The sequence below is a fragment of the Drosophila virilis genome, chromosome 3 (assembly GCF_030788295.1).
Source record: "Drosophila virilis strain 15010-1051.87 chromosome 3, Dvir_AGI_RSII-ME, whole genome shotgun sequence".
Classification (NCBI taxonomy): domain Eukaryota; kingdom Metazoa; phylum Arthropoda; class Insecta; order Diptera; family Drosophilidae; genus Drosophila; species Drosophila virilis.
In genome coordinates, this window is record NC_091545.1 from 23,251,584 (window position 1) to 23,271,199 (window position 19,616).

A 19,616-nucleotide genomic window follows, 5' to 3' on the forward strand; every position below is an offset into this window, starting at 1 on the left:
ATATCAATATAATCAGTACTTAATTGCTTATGAATGAAGTTCATTATGGAACCATGGAATGGCAATACTCCTGCTCCGAAAATATTTAAAAGCACATTTAGAATTTTCGTTCTAGATATATTTGCATATGTATATACATTTTTTCGTGATATATTACTATTAGGCGCATTCACGATCGCAAGTTAAATTTTTAGAGTCCCAGTAGAGATCGCCGCATGTTTTAATAAAGCCCCGGTCCCCATCACATTGTATAAACTGATGGCAGTCATAGGGATGGGGCAGGTACTCCACACCGGGATGCATTTTGCACATGGAGTTGGCATCCACATAGATCTCCGTAGTTGTTGGCGTCAAGAGGGTAGACAATGTTGTTGCTTTGGTTGTTGTCTCTGCCGTATCTGTTTCATCTGTTGCTGTGCTTTGGGTTGAAGTTCTTGGTACTTCGGTGGGTCCAATATCTGTTGGAGTCTGTGGCAGCTCTGTTGGTGTGCTTTGGGTTGAAGTTCTTGGTACTTCGGTGGGTCCAACATCTGTTGGAGTCTGCGTTAAATCTGTTGGTGTGCCCTGTGTGGAAGTTTTTGGTACTTCGGTGGGTCCAACATCTGTTGGAGTCTGCGTTAAATCTGTTGGTGTGCCCTGTGTAGAAGTTTTTGGTACTTCGGTGGGTCCAACATCTGTTGGAGTCTGCGGCAGCTCTGTTGGTGTGCCCGGGTCCTCGGTTGACAAGGTAGGATCACTTGTAGTCGGTGATGCGTCAGTGGGTAATGCGGTTGTTAAGGTACTCCGCGTCCCAGTTGAGCCGCTGTCAGTGGGTGTCGATTGAGTGGTGGTTGGTTGAGTGGAAGACGGTGCTGTGGGCGTCGTTGTTGCTGGACTTGGCTTAACGCATCGTCTTGCATTGAGCGCTGTCGTCAGGAGCAGCAGCTGCAACGCTATAAATATCCAGGAGACCACTGAAACAAATACACATTTCCCTTGATATAGTGCTTGGGCTGAGGTAATTAAGAACACTTCACTTTTTACAAAACTCACATTTCATCTTGTTCTGGGATCAGGTATCTGTACTAGAGTAAGTGCATGCTGTTCCCTTTATATTTATACCGATTGAAAATGCATCGCCTATGGTCACCTTATCAATATCTAATTAGTATATAACATGGCACTTAAGCATTTATCTTATCTCAATGTGAACACGATTTGCATAAAGTTACATATTTCAATCAAATTGACATTGTTATTGGCCAGAATCAAGTGAGGGTTGTAAACAGCAAATCGATATACTTGAACCATGGCCGGGAATACTTATATTATCATATATTAGATTTACTTTTCTTAAGCAAAATTGAAATTGTTACTAAATATATTTAATTGTGTCCACATTGAAGAGTAAGTCATTTGTATGAAATATTTATTATTTTCTTTTAATACTGCCTAAAAGTAGGCAACGTGTCTGGTGACAATTTCTTAGTTTTTTAGCAGCATTCATTAAAATTGGGAGTAGAATTGAGAAGTTGTTGGTATTTTGGAAGTAGCTCAATAACATCGTTTAATTTTATTAAACCTGTAATTAGATGAGATAGAGATGAAATATTATATTTTATTGCTTACATTTTACACGTTTACAGAGGGTTCAATAACTTACGAGGACAAAATATATAAATTCCCAATCAGCTTTGACTTTGTAACTATCTATCTACACGTCTCTATATATAAAACAGTTTGTTCTGGGTGACAGGAAGCTGAAATTTTGATTTTCAAAGGCCTTTGTTCAAATTTATTTGATGGCTGTTTCACACTTTTCAGAAAATCCATTTCTCTTTGGTGGAAATGGGTATCAAAGATTTTGAGGTTGAAGTTTTGAGTTCAAATTCATTTCCAAGAATCTTTATGCTTTACACATTTTCGCAGGATCCAAGCTTCATCTGTAAAAAATACGATTCAAACTTTTTTTGGGCAGAGTTTAAACTTTTTGTTCGATGTTTTCAAAGCAAAAATGTGGACTTAAAGATAGTACGGGCAAATTTAAATTTCAAATTGTTAATTATACAATTTTAAGCACAAATCTTACAATACTCGCCTGTCTGTCTATATTTTGATTGCAATGTGCAGGTCCTATGGGCGGACAGAACAAAAATCTAGCTAATGATAAGATGCCTATATATTAAATAATTTGAAATTGATTTGAAATATATAATTGAAATTGATTGATAGCTCATTCAGCGTAGCCATGATCTTGTTGGGAAGTGAAATAATGTCATAAATAAAACAAATCGCGCTTATCTATTTCCGTCTATTGACGGCTGTAAACACGTTTAAGTCGACTGATTGTTGTAAGTCCCACAAGAAAGAGGGATTATATTGCTAAGTATATAAGGTCCGATAGTTCAGTATTATTCCACTCATACCTACACGAGCAGGCAGACCAATAGGAACAAACCGTAAACATGAAAGGTAAATTAGAAACCGAAAAATTACCCAACCTAAATCATCAATAAGTACTGGAGATTTTGTTTCGTATCCCACAAATTAGTGAGCTTAATTGGAATAGTACTTTGCTATGCGATAACCGCTTTTGCTCTGCCAATTGATGAGTCAACCACATTGGAAATTTCAACTATTGAGACAACAACTGCCGAAACGGACACAACCGAGACACCAACATCTGCAACAACTGAAATAGATACCACATTCGAACCACCTGTTCTTTGTGATGATGGTGTCCAATTTCTGCCAGCGCCAAATTGTGATCAATTCTACTTGTGCGCATATGGTATAGGAATACTAAAAACATGCCCCAACGGACTCTACTGGGATCCCTCGCTAGACGTTTGCAACTGGGGCTCAGATTATTGCGAAAGCGATCCGCCTGTCCCTGAATCACCGGAATCTGATTGCTCCACGGGAAATCAATTTGTGCCCGATGAATCTGATTGCACCAAGTACATTCAGTGCGTTTATAATATTGGAATTCAAATGAGCTGTCCACCAGGCCTATTCTGGAACCAACCACTTCAGAGATGCGACTACGAATGCAAATTTTAGAATTTATCCGTGAACCGTGGCAGTTTTGTTAAAATTGCAAAATATATTGTTCAATAATATCAAAAGTGCAACCAAACCAAAGATTTTTTCAACGGGACAACAATCGAAAACAATTGTTGATTAGCTTTCTAGTAAAATGATAATTTTGCTGCGTAAAGAAAGGCTTTGCAAGCCGTTCAACTTTAACTATAAACAGCTTACCGAAGCAAATATGATAAATATATTACTTTCTTCTATTGAGGACCTCAGTCAACCAAAACAATGCGCCTGCAGCCCTACTGTTTAATGTCTGTGACGTATTGCTATCGTTATCTGTTGCTAACCATTTAGTTACGCAAAGATTTGATAAGAAGTGCAGCAAGTAATTCATTGTGTTGCCACACGAGAAAAAAAAAACTAAATTCCAACAAACGTTAACTTGAAATTAGGAATAAAAACAATAATGAAATAAACAGACAGCACAAAAGGTAAATAAATGTTATACAAACAAAGCAACAGCCCTTGAAATTAAAGTCGATGTTAAAAAGCAACAACTCAATGATAAGGCTTTCGATAAAATGCAACAACTCAACGATAAGGCTTTCTTTCGAATTACTCAGAAAAATTTGCTAATTTTTTTTTTTCCTCACAAAGAGTATATTGACAGTCTGTCAGAGTATTATTGTCCGTCTGTCAGGTAAAAAGTGCCTTTCGAAACTGGACTAAGTCATTTTCCTTTTTGCCTGAACTTAGTTAACATCAAATACTTGTATTATATAGTGAAAAAATGAATTTATGATAATTAATTGTATTAATTATATAATTGCCTTCGCTTTATTTGTATTTCTGCAAGAGTATTAAGTGTTCGCCATGCAGCAGAGACATTTTTTGTTTTGTTCTTCTTAGTCAAAAGCTTTCAAAAAATAATCAACGAGGTAATAGGTGAAAAGATACAAAAGCATTTACCCATATAAGATATATTTCCAACAAATCATAACAAAGCAATTACATCCAGAACAATCGTAATTAAAAAATGATGCTGGTTGTCATCTTTGTTTGAAACCGTATAAAAGTCTTCGGATTTTGGCCCACAAAGGCAGTCGAAATTATTTGTGGACAGAGACGAAATGAAAGCGTTTAGTAAGTGAAGTTTAGATGGGTGAACAGTTTATTTGCTTCAATGATATATTTAATTTATAGCACTGGCACTTGTGGGTTTGTTGGTCGTTTTGGGAGCCAGAGCCCAGAGTCTGAAAGAGGTAAGCGAATAGCTTGAACCCTTGAGCAACAGTTATATCAGTTAAGTGTTTGGTTTGCCCTTCAGCAATGCAAGGGCATTCAATATGATTTGTTGCCTTATCCAGACAAGAATGACCAGTTCATTGTGTGCGCCTATGAAGTGCCAGAGGTGCGTAGCTGCATGCAGGGTACTTGTTTTGATCCCATCTTGAAGGGCTGCAGCGATTCTGCCTGCACTCCAACTACTCCCAGTGACAAGGACATTGCAACTACGTTCTGCACAGAATTAAGAGGAGGAGAAAAAATACCATCAGTGGATTGTTCACACTTCTGGATCTGTTTGACCGAAATGGAGCCCGTCTATGTGGCCTGTCCACAGGGCAAACACTATTCACGCTCCGAACACGAATGCGTATCGCCGGCACTGGCCAAATGCGCCACCCCAGAGAAACTGTGCGAATCCAACTATAACACATATGCGGCCGAGACCTGCAATGAATACTATGGATGCACTAACAAAAAGCTGATAAAGCGCAGCTGCCCCTATGGTGAGGCGTACAGCGCAGAGAGTGCAGCGTGTATTAAGGATTTGAGCCATAGCTGTGTCACAGACTCCAAGCCGGACTGCCAAAATCCCGCCAATGCCAATGCCTACTTCAGTCACAGCGACTGTACCAAGTTTTATGTTTGCATACAGGCCCAAGTCTTCGAGGGCAAATGCGCCGATGGTTATGGATTTGACAGACAGAGCTCCAATTGCAGGCTCGGCATCTGCAAGAGTAACTAAGTCTTTAGATCAGCAATAAACTTAATAAAATCAAAAACACACAGGCTTTAGCAATGAACAGATCGCAATTGGTTTTATATTCTTTGTATACCGATATTTATCTCGGGATTGTGAATAGAAAAAACTACACACATATTTTATCGCAAGTGAGCAGCCTGGAATTCCAAAACAAGTGCTGAGGACAAGTCTTCACGAAGGGCAGATAGTCACACTGAATGAAGCGAGTGCAATCACCGGGGTAGGGTATAAAAACACCCTTTTGAGCAGCGCATAACGCAGCGAGGCTATCATCATGATGATTTTCCTGTGGATTGGAGGTGCGAGCAGATATTGGACACTTAGTCAATTCCATAGTTTCGCATCGCTGCAATTGCTCACTCCAGTAGGAATTAGCAGGACAGCTGAGAGTTCGCGTCTCGTAGTAGCGATTACAATCGCCTGGGTAGGGCATATGAGTTATGGCAGCCGATGGAAGAGTTTGTGATGTCGAGCAGCTGTTCAGAGCAGACAGTGCAAAAATTAACCATATTTGATATAACACTGCAAATGTATAAATGGCAAGAATGCATATTGCTTTAAAGTTATTTTATGACTTACTCACTTTTGTCGCACGCAGTCAAACTGGCAGCTTGGCAAAGCTGTTGCTTGGCTTTATATAATTTCACAATTTGTTATTAACAATACTTGACACAAGGGCAATAACAATATCTAAAACAATATAGGATTATATCTAGGCATATAAATAGCATGTACTTTTTGCATTTGTCTATAGCTGATATTGACCTTTTAAGTGGCCTTCACCTACAACATAAATATTAAATCAAGACTCATATTTGGATAGCACTTGGCACATTGATTTCTTTGGTATTTTAATATTTACCAATATTAATTCTTAATAGCCGCGCATTCCTTACGCTGATCAAGAATTAAAGATATGAGCGATAAAATTGATAAGCGATCATATAAAAAGCGTGTGTAGAAATTAAGAGCATTGAGTACTTTCTCTGGACTCTGCTGGTACAATCAACAGTAAGTGTTCATAAATCGAAACAGCAAGAAAAACAGGAGTTGAGTATTAAATTTGTTTTGAAGCGATGAAATTCACGATCCTCATTTGCTTGCTGGGGTTGGCATTAGTATCGGCTAACTATGGCAACGGTATTGACAATGGATCGGTAAGTCGAGGCGTGAATTGGTTTGCAGAAACTTTGAATAACAACATCTAATAAACAGCAAATACCGACTGAACCGCCTCATCAACTCGGCCAGTGTCCAGCCTACGATGATCCCAATCATATCGTGATGTTTGCCTATCCCAACGACTGCCGCAAGTACTACACCTGCATGAAAGGCCTCGCTTATCTGAATCAGTGTCCTGATAACTATTATTGGAGCCAGCTAACCTATCGCTGTGACTACAAGCAGTACTCCAACTGCGGAACTACAGATTTTCCAGACAATAGTCAGGCTGTTCGGTATAGCGCATATCCGGGAGATTGCACCCGCTATTATGAGACGCGTACTCTACGCTGTCCCAACAACTATCATTGGAATGAGCACCATGAGCGCTGCGATCTGCCACAATTTGCGGGCTGTACTGAATACCCTGCAACCTTGCCACCAGGTAGCTCGCCTGCTCCTGTGGTGCCAACTGCTGTTACGGCGCCGCCAACATCCCAGCCAACAACGCAACCGGACACACCTTATGACCCGGAATATCTCTGCAAAAATTCCGGTAATATGCCATATCTGCCATATCCTGGAGATTGCCAAAAGTTTATCTACTGCGGCCCAACTCCATCTGTGCTCACATGTCCCTCCGGCTTGTACTGGAATCGCAATACACAGTCTTGTGGCTCAACCAACATGGGCTGTACGAAGTAGGATCCTTTTATCGCCTTTGCAGACATATCGAGAAAATTGTTTCTATTGTAAATCTACCAAGTATTTGGTCATCAAATCGTAATCACTTTATTGATCAATCAAATCAATTCATTTTATTTTCTACGCAATTAAATCAGACTAACTTTCGATTGCGCCTTTCAATGACCTCTATGCAATATAGTTTGTTCGGCATTTGTCATATTTGAGTGCTTAGACAAACATATCACAAATTAATCTTATTTTTCTAACAATCCTACCAATCCAGCTATAGCGTATAGACGTTCGAACAGTCGCAGTTTGTCCTCACTGACGAACTGACAGCTGATCAAATCACAACCCAAACCATAGAGGTAGCAAACCGATTCGGTAATTGGAATTACCTTATTCAATATATGCTCAGACGGTGTTTTGAGAAGCTCCAAACGGATTTTTACAACTTTATTGTTAACCATCCAATCGGTTTCAACTTCACTTTTCGATAAATACATCTGTCCTTGTTTGAAATAGGGTCTAGTTGGTGCGGGAAGTTTCGGTATATCCGCTAGTCTATTATTAAAAAATCGCCAAACAATTTAAAGTAACAATTAAATATAATTTATATATGGTTGTAAATGATTCTTTCAATACCATAAAAGGGTACCAATATATTGAACAGCTTTTTAGTCAAATGAAATATCAACAGTACAGCTACTGTCAATATAATTATTCTTATTAAAATAAATTTTAATTGTTTGAACATAACAAACTTAGTTATCAAAGCCCTACTATTTATTTGAATTGAACACCTTCTCGCCTTGTACTACCAAGGCATATATCCTTCTGTTGTCCAACTATATATTAAAGTTGACTGTCTTCAGACACTATATTGTAGTCATAATAGTTTGCAATGCTAGTGCAATTTGCAAGCTGGGCATCCATGCAGCGCAATTCTGTCGGACTAAATTCCTCATCATCTGGGCAGGCATAGCCCACCGCAATGGGCTCTTGGCACACAATGTATTTTGAGCAGTTGCTCGGATACGGCACAAGTGAGCCGTCCGTTTTACCTTTACAGAAATCATGGGTTGATGGATTTGCCTCTGTTGTCTGGATGTCAGGTAGCTCAGTTGTTGATGTCAAAGGGGCTTCAGTTGTCGGTGCTATCGTGCAATTTGCGAACCAGGGCGCCATGCAGCGCTTAAGTTGGGCACTAAATTCTTGCCCCTCGACACAATCGAATACCACAGGATTGGGCCTATTGCACTGAATGAACTTGGTGCAGTCGTTGGGGTAGGGTACCAGATCGCCCACCGGCACGCCCTCACACGGGTCAGATTGCGGAGCAGTTGTAGTAGAAACTGTTGTTATTGGTGTTGTAGTTGTAGTCAAATCGGTTGTGCTTATGGTGGTAGAGATTGTTGTCATTTCTGTAGTTGTTGTACTCAAATCGGTTGTGGCTGTCGAGTAATTTTCTTGACAAGCATCGGGCGATACATTGGAACCACACTCGCCGCTGAAGGGATCGTAGTACTCGCCACTGATGCAAACACCCATCATGTAGACATTATCGTTAACACAACGGAAATACCATTGACAGTTTTCCGGATATGGAAATGTGCTGCCTGCGTTGTTCAAGCAGACGCCAGGGGCAGGCGTCGGTGACGGAGGCAACACGGTGCTCCCCGTTGTTTCGCAGTCACTCTCGTCCCAGTCCACACACTGCTGCAGAGCCTCGCTGAAGTAATATCCGTGAGTGCAGTAAAATGCTATAGGCACTGGCTCCGAGCACACGACATATTTACTACAGTTGTCGGGATAGCTCACATACTGCCCGTGAAGTAGTCCGGAACATAGCTCAGATGTAGGTTCATCTGTTGTTGGCGTTGGGGTTGTAGGTGCTTGCGTTGTAGCTGGAGTGGTCGGTGCTGTTGTGGTAGTAGGAATGGAGCCTTCCTGGCACGCTGTGGGTGAGACATCCTGTCCACAGTCGCCCGTCACAGGATTATACCAAGCATTGTAAATGCAGTCAACTACGGCAGACTCTCCGTTGCCCAAGCACACAATATACTGCTTACAGTTGGTAACTAAGGGATAGGAGATGCCAAATTCTTGATCTGCACAGAGCTGATGTGGACTCAGAGTTGTGCTTGATGTGGTGCTTGTCGTCTCAACTTCCAGACAAGCTGTTGGCGGCACATTAGGTCCACAATTGCCGCTCTTTGGATCGTACCAAGAATTTACTGGACACTTGGCCTTAACAGACTGATCATCGCCCAGGCATAGAATATACTCGTGACAGTCCTCAACATATGGAAATGAGATGCCGGACTCTTGGCCCTGACATTCGTTGTGTGCTTCAGTGGTTGGCCTCGGTGCTTCCGTCGTTGCCTTGGAAGTACTCTGCCCGTCATAGCACACAACCTCATTCGGATCGTCACATATATGTAAGGCCGGATTGAAAAGATAGGGCTCAGAACACTTATGGATCACAGCTTGCTGATTGATGCACACGATAAACTCGTCGCAGTGCTCAACAGAGGGCATCACAGTTCCGTTAGCAACATCCATGCACTCATCGGGTGTAGTTGTTGTCGGTTGTTGTGATTCGATACAATCAACTGCATCGGGAGTGTCACATATCTGCAGATCCTTATTGAAGAGTTTACCCGTAGCGCAGTATTCTAACTCTGTACGTGAATCCCTGCATGAAATATAGGCAGCGCAATCATATGGGTATTCATAATAGCCAGTCGGCAGGTGTTCACAAAAGGTTGAATCGAACAGTGGAGTAGACCCGAATAGCATGTTTACTTTGACATTTCTGGCTGAGATCCAACGTGCTGCAAACACGACCAACAACGAAATCAGGAGCCATTTGTAGGCGTCGGCTAAAAGAAAACAAAAAAAAATGTATCTCATAAGAAATAAGTCGAGAGTGCGTAGTAGATAGGAGCGAATAGTAAATACCCTGTATCCAGCTTACTTATACACTATTATCCTAATACAAAATTACAAGATTGTAAGATAGATTTTCTTGAGCAGCTTGTTTCCTTGATGCTTCTAGCTATATCGTGTTGTTTACAAAAGCCCCATGGGTGTAGTCCCCAAACAGGAATTCGGCAGGTTAAACAAGTATATAGAAATATATATGCATAGGTGATCCAAATAAATATAATGGAAATATGTTCATATATTAAGTTGCCTTTTTTAAGCAATTGCATATTTTATTGATAAAATAACATTCATATTAGAGCTTTCATTTCAGTTGTTTTCGTATAATACTGTGCTTGCGATCAGGATCAGGATATATTCTTGTTATTTAGTGCTGAACACATCCTGTGTTCTCTGGAAGATCACAAATGCCCTTCTGGCCATTGAAGTACTTGTCACCACAGCTGACCTTAAGTGGCTGTTGGTGGCGGCAGATATAGTAGTCGTTGCAGCGGGTTGGGGAGGCCAGTAGAAAACCGTTGGGCTTTCCAACGCATATGAATTGAATTTGGTCGTCCGTTGATGAGACTCCATTCATAAGTTGAGTAACTTCTTTGAGTGGACGGAAGCTAGGTCGGGCACGGAAAGGTTGCTTAGCTTTTGTCGCTGCTGCTCCTCCTGGACACTTTGTTGTGGTTGTGCACGGGGGTGTTGTTGTATTGCAATCGGTTGTAACTGTGATTGTTGTGCTGCAGGTTGTTGTTTTTGGTGTTGTTGTAATACACTCGGTTGTTGTTGTCGTTGTGCTACAAGTCGTTGTAGTTGTTGTCGTTGTTGTGGTTTTTGTCGTTGTTGTGGTTGATGTTGTTGTGCTACAAGTCGTTGTAGTTGTAGTCGTAGTTGTGGTTGATGTCGTTGTGCTACAAGTCGTTGTAGTTGTAGTCGTTGTTGTCGTAGTTGTGGTAGTTGTCGTAGTAGTTGTAGTCGTTGTTGTGGTTGATGTCGTTGTGCTGCAAGTCGTTGTAGTTGTTGTCGTTGTAGTCGTAGTTGTGGTTGATGTCGTTGTGCTACAAGTCGTTGTAGTCGTTGTTGTCGTAGTTGTGGTAGTTGTCGTAGTAGTTGTTGTCGTAGTTGTGGTTGTTGTCGTTGTGCTACAAGTCGTTGTAGTTGTAGTCGTTGTTGTGGTTGTTGTTGTTGTTGTGGTTGATGTCGTTGTGCTACAAGTCGTTGTAGTTGTTGTCGTTGTAGTCGTAGTTGTGGTTGATGTCGTTGTGCTACAAGTCGTTGTAGTCGTTGTTGTCGTAGTTGTGGTAGTTGTCGTAGTAGTTGTTGTCGTAGTTGTGGTTGTTGTCGTTGTGCTACAAGTCGTTGTAGTTGTAGTCGTTGGTTTCGTAGTTGTGGTTGTTGTCGTAGTTGTGGTAGTTGTCGTAGAAGTTGTAGTCGTTGTTGTGGTTGATGTCGTTGTGCTGCAAGTCGTTGTAGTTGTTGTCGTTGTAGTCGTAGTTGTGGTTGATGTCGTTGTGCTACAAGTCGTTGTAGTTGTAGTCGTTGTTGTCGTAGTTGTGGTAGTTGTCGTAGTAGTTGTAGTCGTTGTTGTGGTTGATGTCGTTGTGCTGCAAGTCGTTGTAGTTGTTGTCGTTGTAGTCGTAGTTGTGGTTGATGTCGTTGTGCTACAAGTCGTTGTAGTCGTTGTTGTCGTAGTTGTGGTAGTTGTCGTAGTAGTTGTTGTCGTAGTTGTGGTTGTTGTCGTTGTGCTACAAGTCGTTGTAGTTGTAGTCGTTGGTTTCGTAGTTGTGGTTGTTGTCGTAGTTGTGGTAGTTGTCGTAGTAGTTGTAGTCGTTGTTGTGGTTGATGTCGTTGTGCTGCAAGTCGTTGTAGTTGTTGTCGTTGTTGTCGTAGTTGTGGTAGTTGTCGTAGTAGTTGTTGTCGTAGTTGTGGTTGTTGTCGTTGTGCTACAAGTCGTTGTAGTTGTAGTCGTTGGTTTCGTAGTTGTGGTTGTTGTCGTAGTTGTGGTTGTTGTCGTAGTTGTGGTTGTTGTCGTTGTGGTTGTTGTCGTAGTTGTGGTTGTTGTCGTAGTGCTACAGGTCGTTGTAGTTGTAGTCGTTGGTTTCGTAGTTGTGGTTGTTGTCGTACTTGTGGTTGTTGTCGTTGTAGTTGTTGTCGTTGGGGTTGTTGTCGTAGTTGTGGTTGTTGTCGTAGTGCTACAGGTCGTTGTAGTTGTAGTCGTTGGTTTCGTAGTTGTGGTTGTTGTCGTTGTAGTTGTTGTCGTTGTAGTTGTTGTCGTTGTAGTTGTTGTCGTTGTCGTTGTTGTCGTAGTTGTTGTTGTTGTCGTAGTGCTACAGGTCGTTGTAGTTGTAGTCGTTGGCTTCGTAGTTGTGGTTGTTGTCGTAGTTGTGGTTGTTGTGGTTGTTGTCGTTGTAGTTGTTGTCGTTGTCGTTGTTGTCGTAGTTGTGGTTGTTGTCGTTGTGCTACAAGTCGTTGTAGCTGTAGTCGTTGTTTTCGTAGTGGTGGTTGTTGTCGTTGTAGTTGTTGTCGTTGTTGTCGTAGTTGTTGTTGTTGTCGTTGTGCTACAAGTTGTTGTAGTTGTAGTCGTTGGTTTCGTAGTTGTGGTTGTTGTCGTAGTTGTGGTTGTTGTCGTTGTAGTTGTTGTCGTTGTAGTTGTTGTCGTAGTTGTGGTTGTTGTCGTTGTGCTACAAGTCGTTGTAGCTGTAGTCGTTGTTTTCGTAGTGGTGGTTGATGTCGTTGTAGTTGTTGTCGTTGTTGTCGTCGTTGTGGTTTTTGTCGTGGTTGTAGTTGTTGTGGTTGTTGTAGGCGTTGTTGTTTTGGTAGTTGTCGTTGTAGTTGTGGTCGTTGTTGTTGTTGTTGTGCTGCACGGTGTTGTTGTTGTTTTATCCTCCTCTTCGGTGCATGGCGGCTTTGTGGTAACAGAAGGGGTAGTTGTTGTAGGCTGAGCATTTCCGGAGCACGGCGGGCGAGTGTTAACACATGGCGGAGTTGTTGTCAGGCAAGGAGTTCCCGCATCCCTAGCTGAAACTGATAGAGGAACATATTGCCGACTATCCAAGTTGGCACCAAGTATGCTGCTTGCAGAAACTGCTATAAGCAGTAAGGTTAAAGCTGCAAAATGGCAAAGCGTTAGGTCAATAATTTCGGTATTTTGGATTCTAGCCATTTACCATATAAGTTGCGCATGGCTGCTTTTAGTTGCTGATGTTAAAAATTTATATTTTACAGCTTTTCACAGCCTCGGCAGTACTGAGAGACTGCTTGCTCTCAATACCCTTTTATACACATTGCAATAATAACCAATGTGCCAAAAATAGTAATTTTCGTGTGGCTGCCTCATTAGCAAAGTAGGTTCCTGGCTCATTCCTTATCAAATATTGATATCGAGATCTTTATCGTGCTTGTTGCACCCGCAGCTGGTCCATTTATGTCTGCGGATTTCATGTACCCTGTTCTTTCATTTTCGAAGGTTCGTTCTTCTTTAAAGCCAATAATAGATATCCGTCTGGGCAGACACATAGGGCAAACACATACTCTAGCCTGTATCCTACAATTGCTAGAGTATTTTTATGTTGCGATTCTCCGGAGATGATTTGTTTTATCGACTTTATTTAGGCAAGGCATAACCGGTTCCCGATAATCGCTTTTTTGTGTACTTACAAATAATAATTAATTAAGCTGCTCGTTGAATTATTATCATAAGCTAAATATAATCATATAATAAAATGAATATACAATTAAGCTCTACGTTTATGAAATGCACAATGTCTATAGCAGTCTCCGCTAGCGTGTATCTTTGCTAGGGTATATCGCAGTCGAGCGTCTCGATTGTAGAATTATTTTGTGTTATTTATATCATTGCATTTAATTATGATTATGAAAAGCATACGTCTCAAGGCGACACGTTTTTCATCATCATTAAATCAAAAGAAGAAGAAAAAAAAAATAGAATTGCATTGGCCTATTAGATAGTTAATATACTAATTGTGCACTATTGAATTGATTAATTTCATAACAAGACACAGACAACTCGCACTTCACCAACGAATTGGCATTTGAGATTAATTATTGACTAAACCGTCTAAAAAGTACACCAAATCCATATATAACCTTACAATTATTTATAAATAAAATTGTATATGAAATTACTCCAGTTTTTGGAGTAATTCCCATTTATAAATATATTTTTAACTAAGTTAATGTCTCTAGTACATCACGCTAGTTAAGTACTAAAATATTAACTTAAGATCAAATTTAAGAGTCCAGGGTTTAAAAATTGTTTACCTTTCATTTTGATATTTGCGTTAAGTTTTATTATTGTTCTTATTTCCTTCCTGGCAGCTCGCACGATAAATAGCATACACTTTATTGTTTCGAATTATTTCTTAATATTTGTATTGTTTGTAGTTCCACGACTTGGAAGACACTAAAGTGACTAATGGTATTGAAAAGATATTTCAGCAATAGAGCCAGTAAAAGAAGGAAACTGATAGACAGACGTTAATCATATCAAGATATAACCCACTCTAGTGATAATGAATACGCATGGATAAGATTTTGGCGGAATTTCATTTAAAATCGTAGCATTAATTAATGAAATAACATTTTGGTCAAGGGAAAGAACAGCATGGACTGAATGTTTGTTTTTTTTTCTTGTATTTGTTTATTTACTAGCAAATAATCATTGCACTGCCTAGCCTTGAAATTTTGCGATAAGTTAAAGAGTGTGCATGTTAATGAAGACACGTCCACTTGGAGCTAAATGCTTATTGGCCCCTCCGCCCATCTGTCCATTTTAATGAATCCACTGATATTATATATCAGAGAAAATTAAAAATATTTTATTTAGACAGTTGCAGAAAAAAATATTCAGTTTTCTAGTAGCTTATATAGGCGCTCACTATCTCTCTGTATAATTTCGGGCGTTCGTGTTTTTGTCATGTATGGCAAATGGCATACTTTTAGGAAAACTTCGTAAATTAATTAATCGTAAATCAATTAATACTTATTGAACCCAATTCCAGTTGGTTCATTTGGAACATCTAATATTTTCTCTAAATACAAATAATTTCAATGAAATGTACATGGATGTTGAGAGTATTCTATTATTTGAATTTTTTGGCGAATTTGTATTTTACAAAATTTGTAGTAAGCTATTGGATGTCAAAACCTTTCCTGGCAACTGGCAATTTATATTCTTTTAAAATTATAAGAGCTTTTGTCTTACATATTGACATATATTATATTATTATATTGTATTATATTACATATATTTAGGTATGCCCAACCCCCTGAGTGCAAAGTGGCAGGAAAAGTACAAATTTAAGTTTTGCAGAAAGACTTGACTGTGCAATTCTCATGTAATCATATGAGCCTTGCACGTTTACGTGCTTTGGCTATGAGTTTTATTATTTTAACAAGCTGTTTAAAATTGTGAAATAAATCAAATTTATTTTACCTATTTCTCTCTAGCAGTCTATCGGTTCTCTCTGCCTCTCTATCCCTACTTCCTTTCCTACTCTTATCCTAATTAACCAACTCTCTATCCCTTTTGTGTGTCAGAAATGTGATAAAAGGAGAAAGGCTATAATTTATGTAAATAAATAATAATAATTATATTTCATGGCAATTCAGACCTTAGCATAGCTTATCGACTAGGTTATAAAACAGATCCCTTTAAGCTGTGAAGGCGCAATAAAACGCAGGTTGACGGTAGGCGGTTCACCATTTTGATTCCAGTTTTTTTTTTTTTTCATTTCAAACACATGATTGATTTTATCGATTCCCTGTAAAAATGATAGGCAAAAAAGTTTCCTACGTATCAGTCACATGGGAAGTGAAGATTATATTATCTATCTGTACAATTTACATATTGGCACTACATTCATTCATTCATTTTCCACAACTGTTCAGTCTATAAAAACAAGTCGCGTTGGTGCGTTCGTACAGTTTAAACGAGAATTTGACCGTGACTAGAGACATGAAGTCTCTTGTGGCCCTCTGGATAATTCTGATCCTAAATAAAACAGCTGTCGCCCAGCTTAAAGTAAAATATTAAAGTAATCTTTGTTGGCGGTCTCATCGGTATTAATTAAATCTTACAGGATGGTTTTATGTTTCACACCTCTATCTGTAAAGGTAAAAATGGCGTCCTGTTGCCCATGTTTGGGAAATGTCGAGGATACTATATTTGTAATGAAGGCAAGGCTGTTGCTGGATCATGCGATGAGGATAGCCGATTCAACCCCCTAACCCTCCATTGCGATGATGTAGACAATGTAATCTGTCCGTACGAAACACCAGATGACGACGAAGATACGGAAATAGATACTTCGGAAGCCGATACCTTGGAATTCGACAGTGACGAGATCGAAGAGCCTCCTGTCAACACGAAACCGCCTAAGCAACTGCCTAATCCGAATAAAAATCACATTGCCAATTTGTGCTTTCACAAAAAAAATGGAGTAGCCTTGCCCAAAGCAGGATCCTGCACTGAGTACTATATGTGTAGATCAAAACTGGCCCACCTACGCCACTGCCCAGGCCGACAACACTTCAGTCCAACTCGAAAACTCTGCATGAAAGCATCAGAAGCCAAGTGTTCCATAAGCCAGGTGCAGGTGCAGGTATCGACAACGGAAGAGCCCAAGTCTAGCCCCGCCGTAACCGCTGGTCTTTGCTCCGATGAGAAACAAGATGCTCTTGTTCCCCATAGAAATGACTGTAGCAAGTTCTTGCTGTGCAGCAATATGATGTTCCTGGTAATGGATTGTCCACCAGGATTGCATTTTAATGCCAAGGTGAGGCGATGCGACTATCCAAAGATCGCACAGTGTGAGGTACCAAAGAAGCCAACTAAGAGAAATAAGAAAAAACTGTCCAAAAAGAGCAAGCCGAAAGGAAGCCTCTTCTAAATACACATATACTAATACAAGTGTTGCAATTTGAAGAGCTGTGACTTCTTTTGTCTACCTTTTGATGTGTTATTGGTGCATTATAGGAATTTCATAATCTAAGGCTTATTTATATGGTAAATACCACAAGATCCTATGCAGATTTTTGCGAAAATTCATTACGGCTATTCGGTAAATCTATCCCTTGACTGGTTCCAAGGTTGCATGGGTGAAAGTTCGACTTTCATCCGTTGAGTTTCAAACTTAATTTATAAAGTGCGAATTTCGCAAAACTATGCCCAAAATATATGATTGTATGTCAAATCTACTCGGAGCTTACGCTATAATATAGCTGCAATTGAAACGATCTTTTATTCATACAAAACTTCAAAGTTAAGCACGAAAATGCAGCTTTAAGTGGTTTTATTAATGAATTCAGCGTTTAGCAGGCCAGTCGCACGAACGGATCTGTTCGTTGAAAACCAGGCCAGGTGAGCACGTAAAGTTAATCTCACATTCGCACTGGCAAACAATGTAACCTCCGCTGTTGTCAACGGCGAACATGGTACCATCGCGTTGTCCAACACAGCGACCTCCGCTCTCGCAGTAGGTGCCCGAGGGGCCGGCAGTGGGTCCGCTGGGTGGCGGACTGCCATCGTCGCATTTGACTACATCGGGATAGTCGCATTCCTTTGTTAGATTATTGAACTGCAGATTGTTTGGACAGGTTTGCAGGATCAAGTGGCCGTAGAGACAGTGAATGAATGCGGAACAGTTCTTATCGACGGGGCCGATCCAGTCATTGGGAACATCACAGCACTCGGGATCGCAAACCTTGGGAATGCACACGCCGTCAGTGTCGATAACACAAGCCTTTAGATTCGTATCGAAATAGGTTTGGCTGGCGCACTTCCTTCTGACCATCGTGCCATCCACACACTCAAAGTATCCGGCACAATCAGCAGGATTAACTTCAATTTCACCATCTGTGCATGTTGTTGGAACGCACTGGCCGTTATCCTTCTCACACTTGCCACTCTGGGAGTTCCAATAGTCTCCGCTATCACAGGAAGCGGATACAAATGCTCCGTCCTTGCACACCTGATATTTAGTGCAGTCTGTTGGGTTCGCTTTAGTCTCTCCCTCTGTACATGTTTGAGGAACGCACTGGCCGTTATCCTTCTCACACTTGCCACTCTGGGAGTTCCAGTAGTCTCCGCTATCACAGGAAGCGGATACAAACGCTCCGTTCTTGCAGATTAGATATTTAGTGCAGTCTGTAGAGTCCGTCTGAGTCTCTCCCTCTGTGCATGTGCAGGGAATGCACTGGCCGTTATCCTTCTCACACTTGCCACTCTGGGAGTTCCAGTAGTCTCCGCTATCACAGGAAGCGGATACAAACGCTCCGTTCTTGCAGATTAGATATTTAGTGCAGTCTGTAGAGTCCGTCTGAGTCTCTCCCTCTGTGCATGTGCAGGGAATGCACTGGCCGTTATCCTTCTCACACTTGCCGCTCTGGGAGTTCCAGTAGTCTCCGCTATCGCAGGAGGCCGATACGAACTCTCCGTTCTTGCAGATCAGATATTTGGTGCAGTCTTCTGGGTCTGACTGGGTCTCTCCCTCTGTGCATGTGCAGGGAACGCACTGACCATTGTCTGTTTCACAACTGGCGCTTTGTGAGTTCCAGTATTCTCCGCTGGGGCAAGACTTATGAACGAATTGGCCAGTACAGCAGGCATAATACTTGGTGCAGTCGTCTTCATCCGCCTTGGTGTCTCCACTTTGACAGCAATCGTCAGCCAGAGCTCCAATGACAAGTGCCATTGCAATTAAAAGGTGATACCCTGGAAGTACACAAGCAATAGCTAGTGGAATACTTATCATATTTGTGTTATGAGAGATATATCTTACCGTAGTTTAATTTTCGATTGTAAGTCATTTTTGCACACTTCTTGTTAAACGACTTTTTCCTACTGAAGCCTTGAACGCCTTGCCTACGCTTTTATATTTTCTGGCAATTAAAATAATTAAATGTTTCTGTTTCGGGTCGGATGCTTGTGCCAATGATAAAGAGAAATCATTGTTGATCATATCAGGCATATGCAGTAGTTAAACAAAAAAATGTTTCTTTTTATCGTGATGTTAAAAAGTGAAACTAAGAAAGTCTAAATTGCTAGGTTGACACTTGCCAAGTTCCTAAGGAAATATGAATTTATATAACAACAATAAAATTGACCTAGTGATAGGTACAAAAATATATAGAAGTGTGCTACTCTTCGAGCCAATCGATAAAGAATAATTGCTGGAAATTCAGTAATGTCCAATTGAGAGGGTCAGGGAAACGGTAAGCGATAAAATCCAAATATAATAAATATTAAAACAACTATAAAATATGCTAAAAAGAATAACCCAGCTATATCCGAAACAAAAGATGGCTTTTAGTCAGCCTTTTCCTATGTGGTATATTGCTTGGACAAAAAATGATTGAAATTGTTTCTTTTCTGCTTTACTTTGAGAACATAACTTCAATCTTTATTGAAGCACACACAAATTAATAAAATATGTAGCATTAAATTTAAACAGATTTTGTACTGTTTTGGATTGAACTTAGCCAATTTAATTTTCAAGAATTTATTCCATACGCAGAAAGTGTAACCACCTTGTTTTCATTTGCTTTCATCAAGCACTAAGTCTTTTTCAAGTCTATAAATTTTCTGTTGAACTTTGCCAATACCGAAACATAAATTTAGTAGCAGTTTTTTTTGTCATGTGCATAAATGTTTATTTCTTTGAATTTATTTGAGATATAATTGATATATATTACGTCCATTAGTACGTAGGGCAATAACCTTCGGTATCGACAACACAAGCCTTGA

The 19,616-nt window shown here is 40.3% G+C and overlaps 7 protein-coding genes across 7 annotated transcripts; 3 read left to right on the forward strand and 4 right to left on the reverse strand.

Annotated features, from left to right (window-relative positions):
* Positions 1-96: 96 nt before the first annotated feature.
* LOC26531070 (integumentary mucin A.1) lies at positions 97-1,093 on the reverse strand. Its single transcript, XM_015176199.3, has 2 exons — positions 1,033-1,093; positions 97-953 (listed from the first exon to the last, which is right to left on the reverse strand). The coding sequence occupies exons 1-2, from the start codon at positions 1,037-1,039 to the stop codon at positions 160-162; spliced, it is 801 nt and encodes a 266-aa protein (XP_015031685.1). The 5' UTR covers positions 1,040-1,093; the 3' UTR covers positions 97-159.
* A 1,269-nt stretch (positions 1,094-2,362) lies between these two features.
* Positions 2,363-5,105, forward strand: LOC6624178 (uncharacterized). Its single transcript, XM_070207895.1, has 4 exons — positions 2,363-2,451; positions 2,531-3,037; positions 4,222-4,280; positions 4,346-5,105. The coding sequence occupies exons 1-4, from the start codon at positions 2,445-2,447 to the stop codon at positions 5,045-5,047; spliced, it is 1,275 nt and encodes a 424-aa protein (XP_070063996.1). The 5' UTR covers positions 2,363-2,444; the 3' UTR covers positions 5,048-5,105.
* A 919-nt stretch (positions 5,106-6,024) lies between these two features.
* LOC6624124 (probable chitinase 10) lies at positions 6,025-7,078 on the forward strand. Its single transcript, XM_002048293.4, has 3 exons — positions 6,025-6,076; positions 6,140-6,222; positions 6,281-7,078. Exons 2-3 carry the CDS (start codon positions 6,142-6,144, stop codon positions 6,929-6,931), a joined length of 732 nt encoding a protein of 243 aa, XP_002048329.3. The 5' UTR covers positions 6,025-6,076; positions 6,140-6,141; the 3' UTR covers positions 6,932-7,078.
* A 688-nt stretch (positions 7,079-7,766) lies between these two features.
* Positions 7,767-14,253, reverse strand: LOC6623819 (uncharacterized). The gene is made up of 2 exons (XM_002048294.3): positions 14,132-14,253; positions 7,767-9,798 (listed from the first exon to the last, which is right to left on the reverse strand). Exons 1-2 carry the CDS (start codon positions 14,205-14,207, stop codon positions 7,769-7,771), a joined length of 2,106 nt encoding a protein of 701 aa, XP_002048330.2. The 5' UTR covers positions 14,208-14,253; the 3' UTR covers positions 7,767-7,768.
* LOC6624212 (mucin-2) lies at positions 10,099-13,087 on the reverse strand. The gene is made up of 2 exons (XM_002048295.3): positions 13,018-13,087; positions 10,099-12,958 (listed from the first exon to the last, which is right to left on the reverse strand). The coding sequence occupies exons 1-2, from the start codon at positions 13,031-13,033 to the stop codon at positions 10,230-10,232; spliced, it is 2,745 nt and encodes a 914-aa protein (XP_002048331.2). The 5' UTR covers positions 13,034-13,087; the 3' UTR covers positions 10,099-10,229.
* A 1,530-nt stretch (positions 14,254-15,783) lies between the features above and the next one.
* On the forward strand, positions 15,784-17,090 carry obst-G (obstructor-G). The gene is made up of 2 exons (XM_002048296.3): positions 15,784-15,893; positions 15,952-17,090. Exons 1-2 carry the CDS (start codon positions 15,828-15,830, stop codon positions 16,759-16,761), a joined length of 876 nt encoding a protein of 291 aa, XP_002048332.1. The 5' UTR covers positions 15,784-15,827; the 3' UTR covers positions 16,762-17,090.
* Positions 17,091-17,148: 58 nt separating this feature from the next.
* On the reverse strand, positions 17,149-18,706 carry LOC6624163 (peritrophin-44). Its single transcript, XM_070207990.1, has 2 exons — positions 18,652-18,706; positions 17,149-18,584 (listed from the first exon to the last, which is right to left on the reverse strand). Exons 1-2 carry the CDS (start codon positions 18,677-18,679, stop codon positions 17,176-17,178), a joined length of 1,437 nt encoding a protein of 478 aa, XP_070064091.1. The 5' UTR covers positions 18,680-18,706; the 3' UTR covers positions 17,149-17,175.
* Positions 18,707-19,616: the final 910 nt, after the last annotated feature.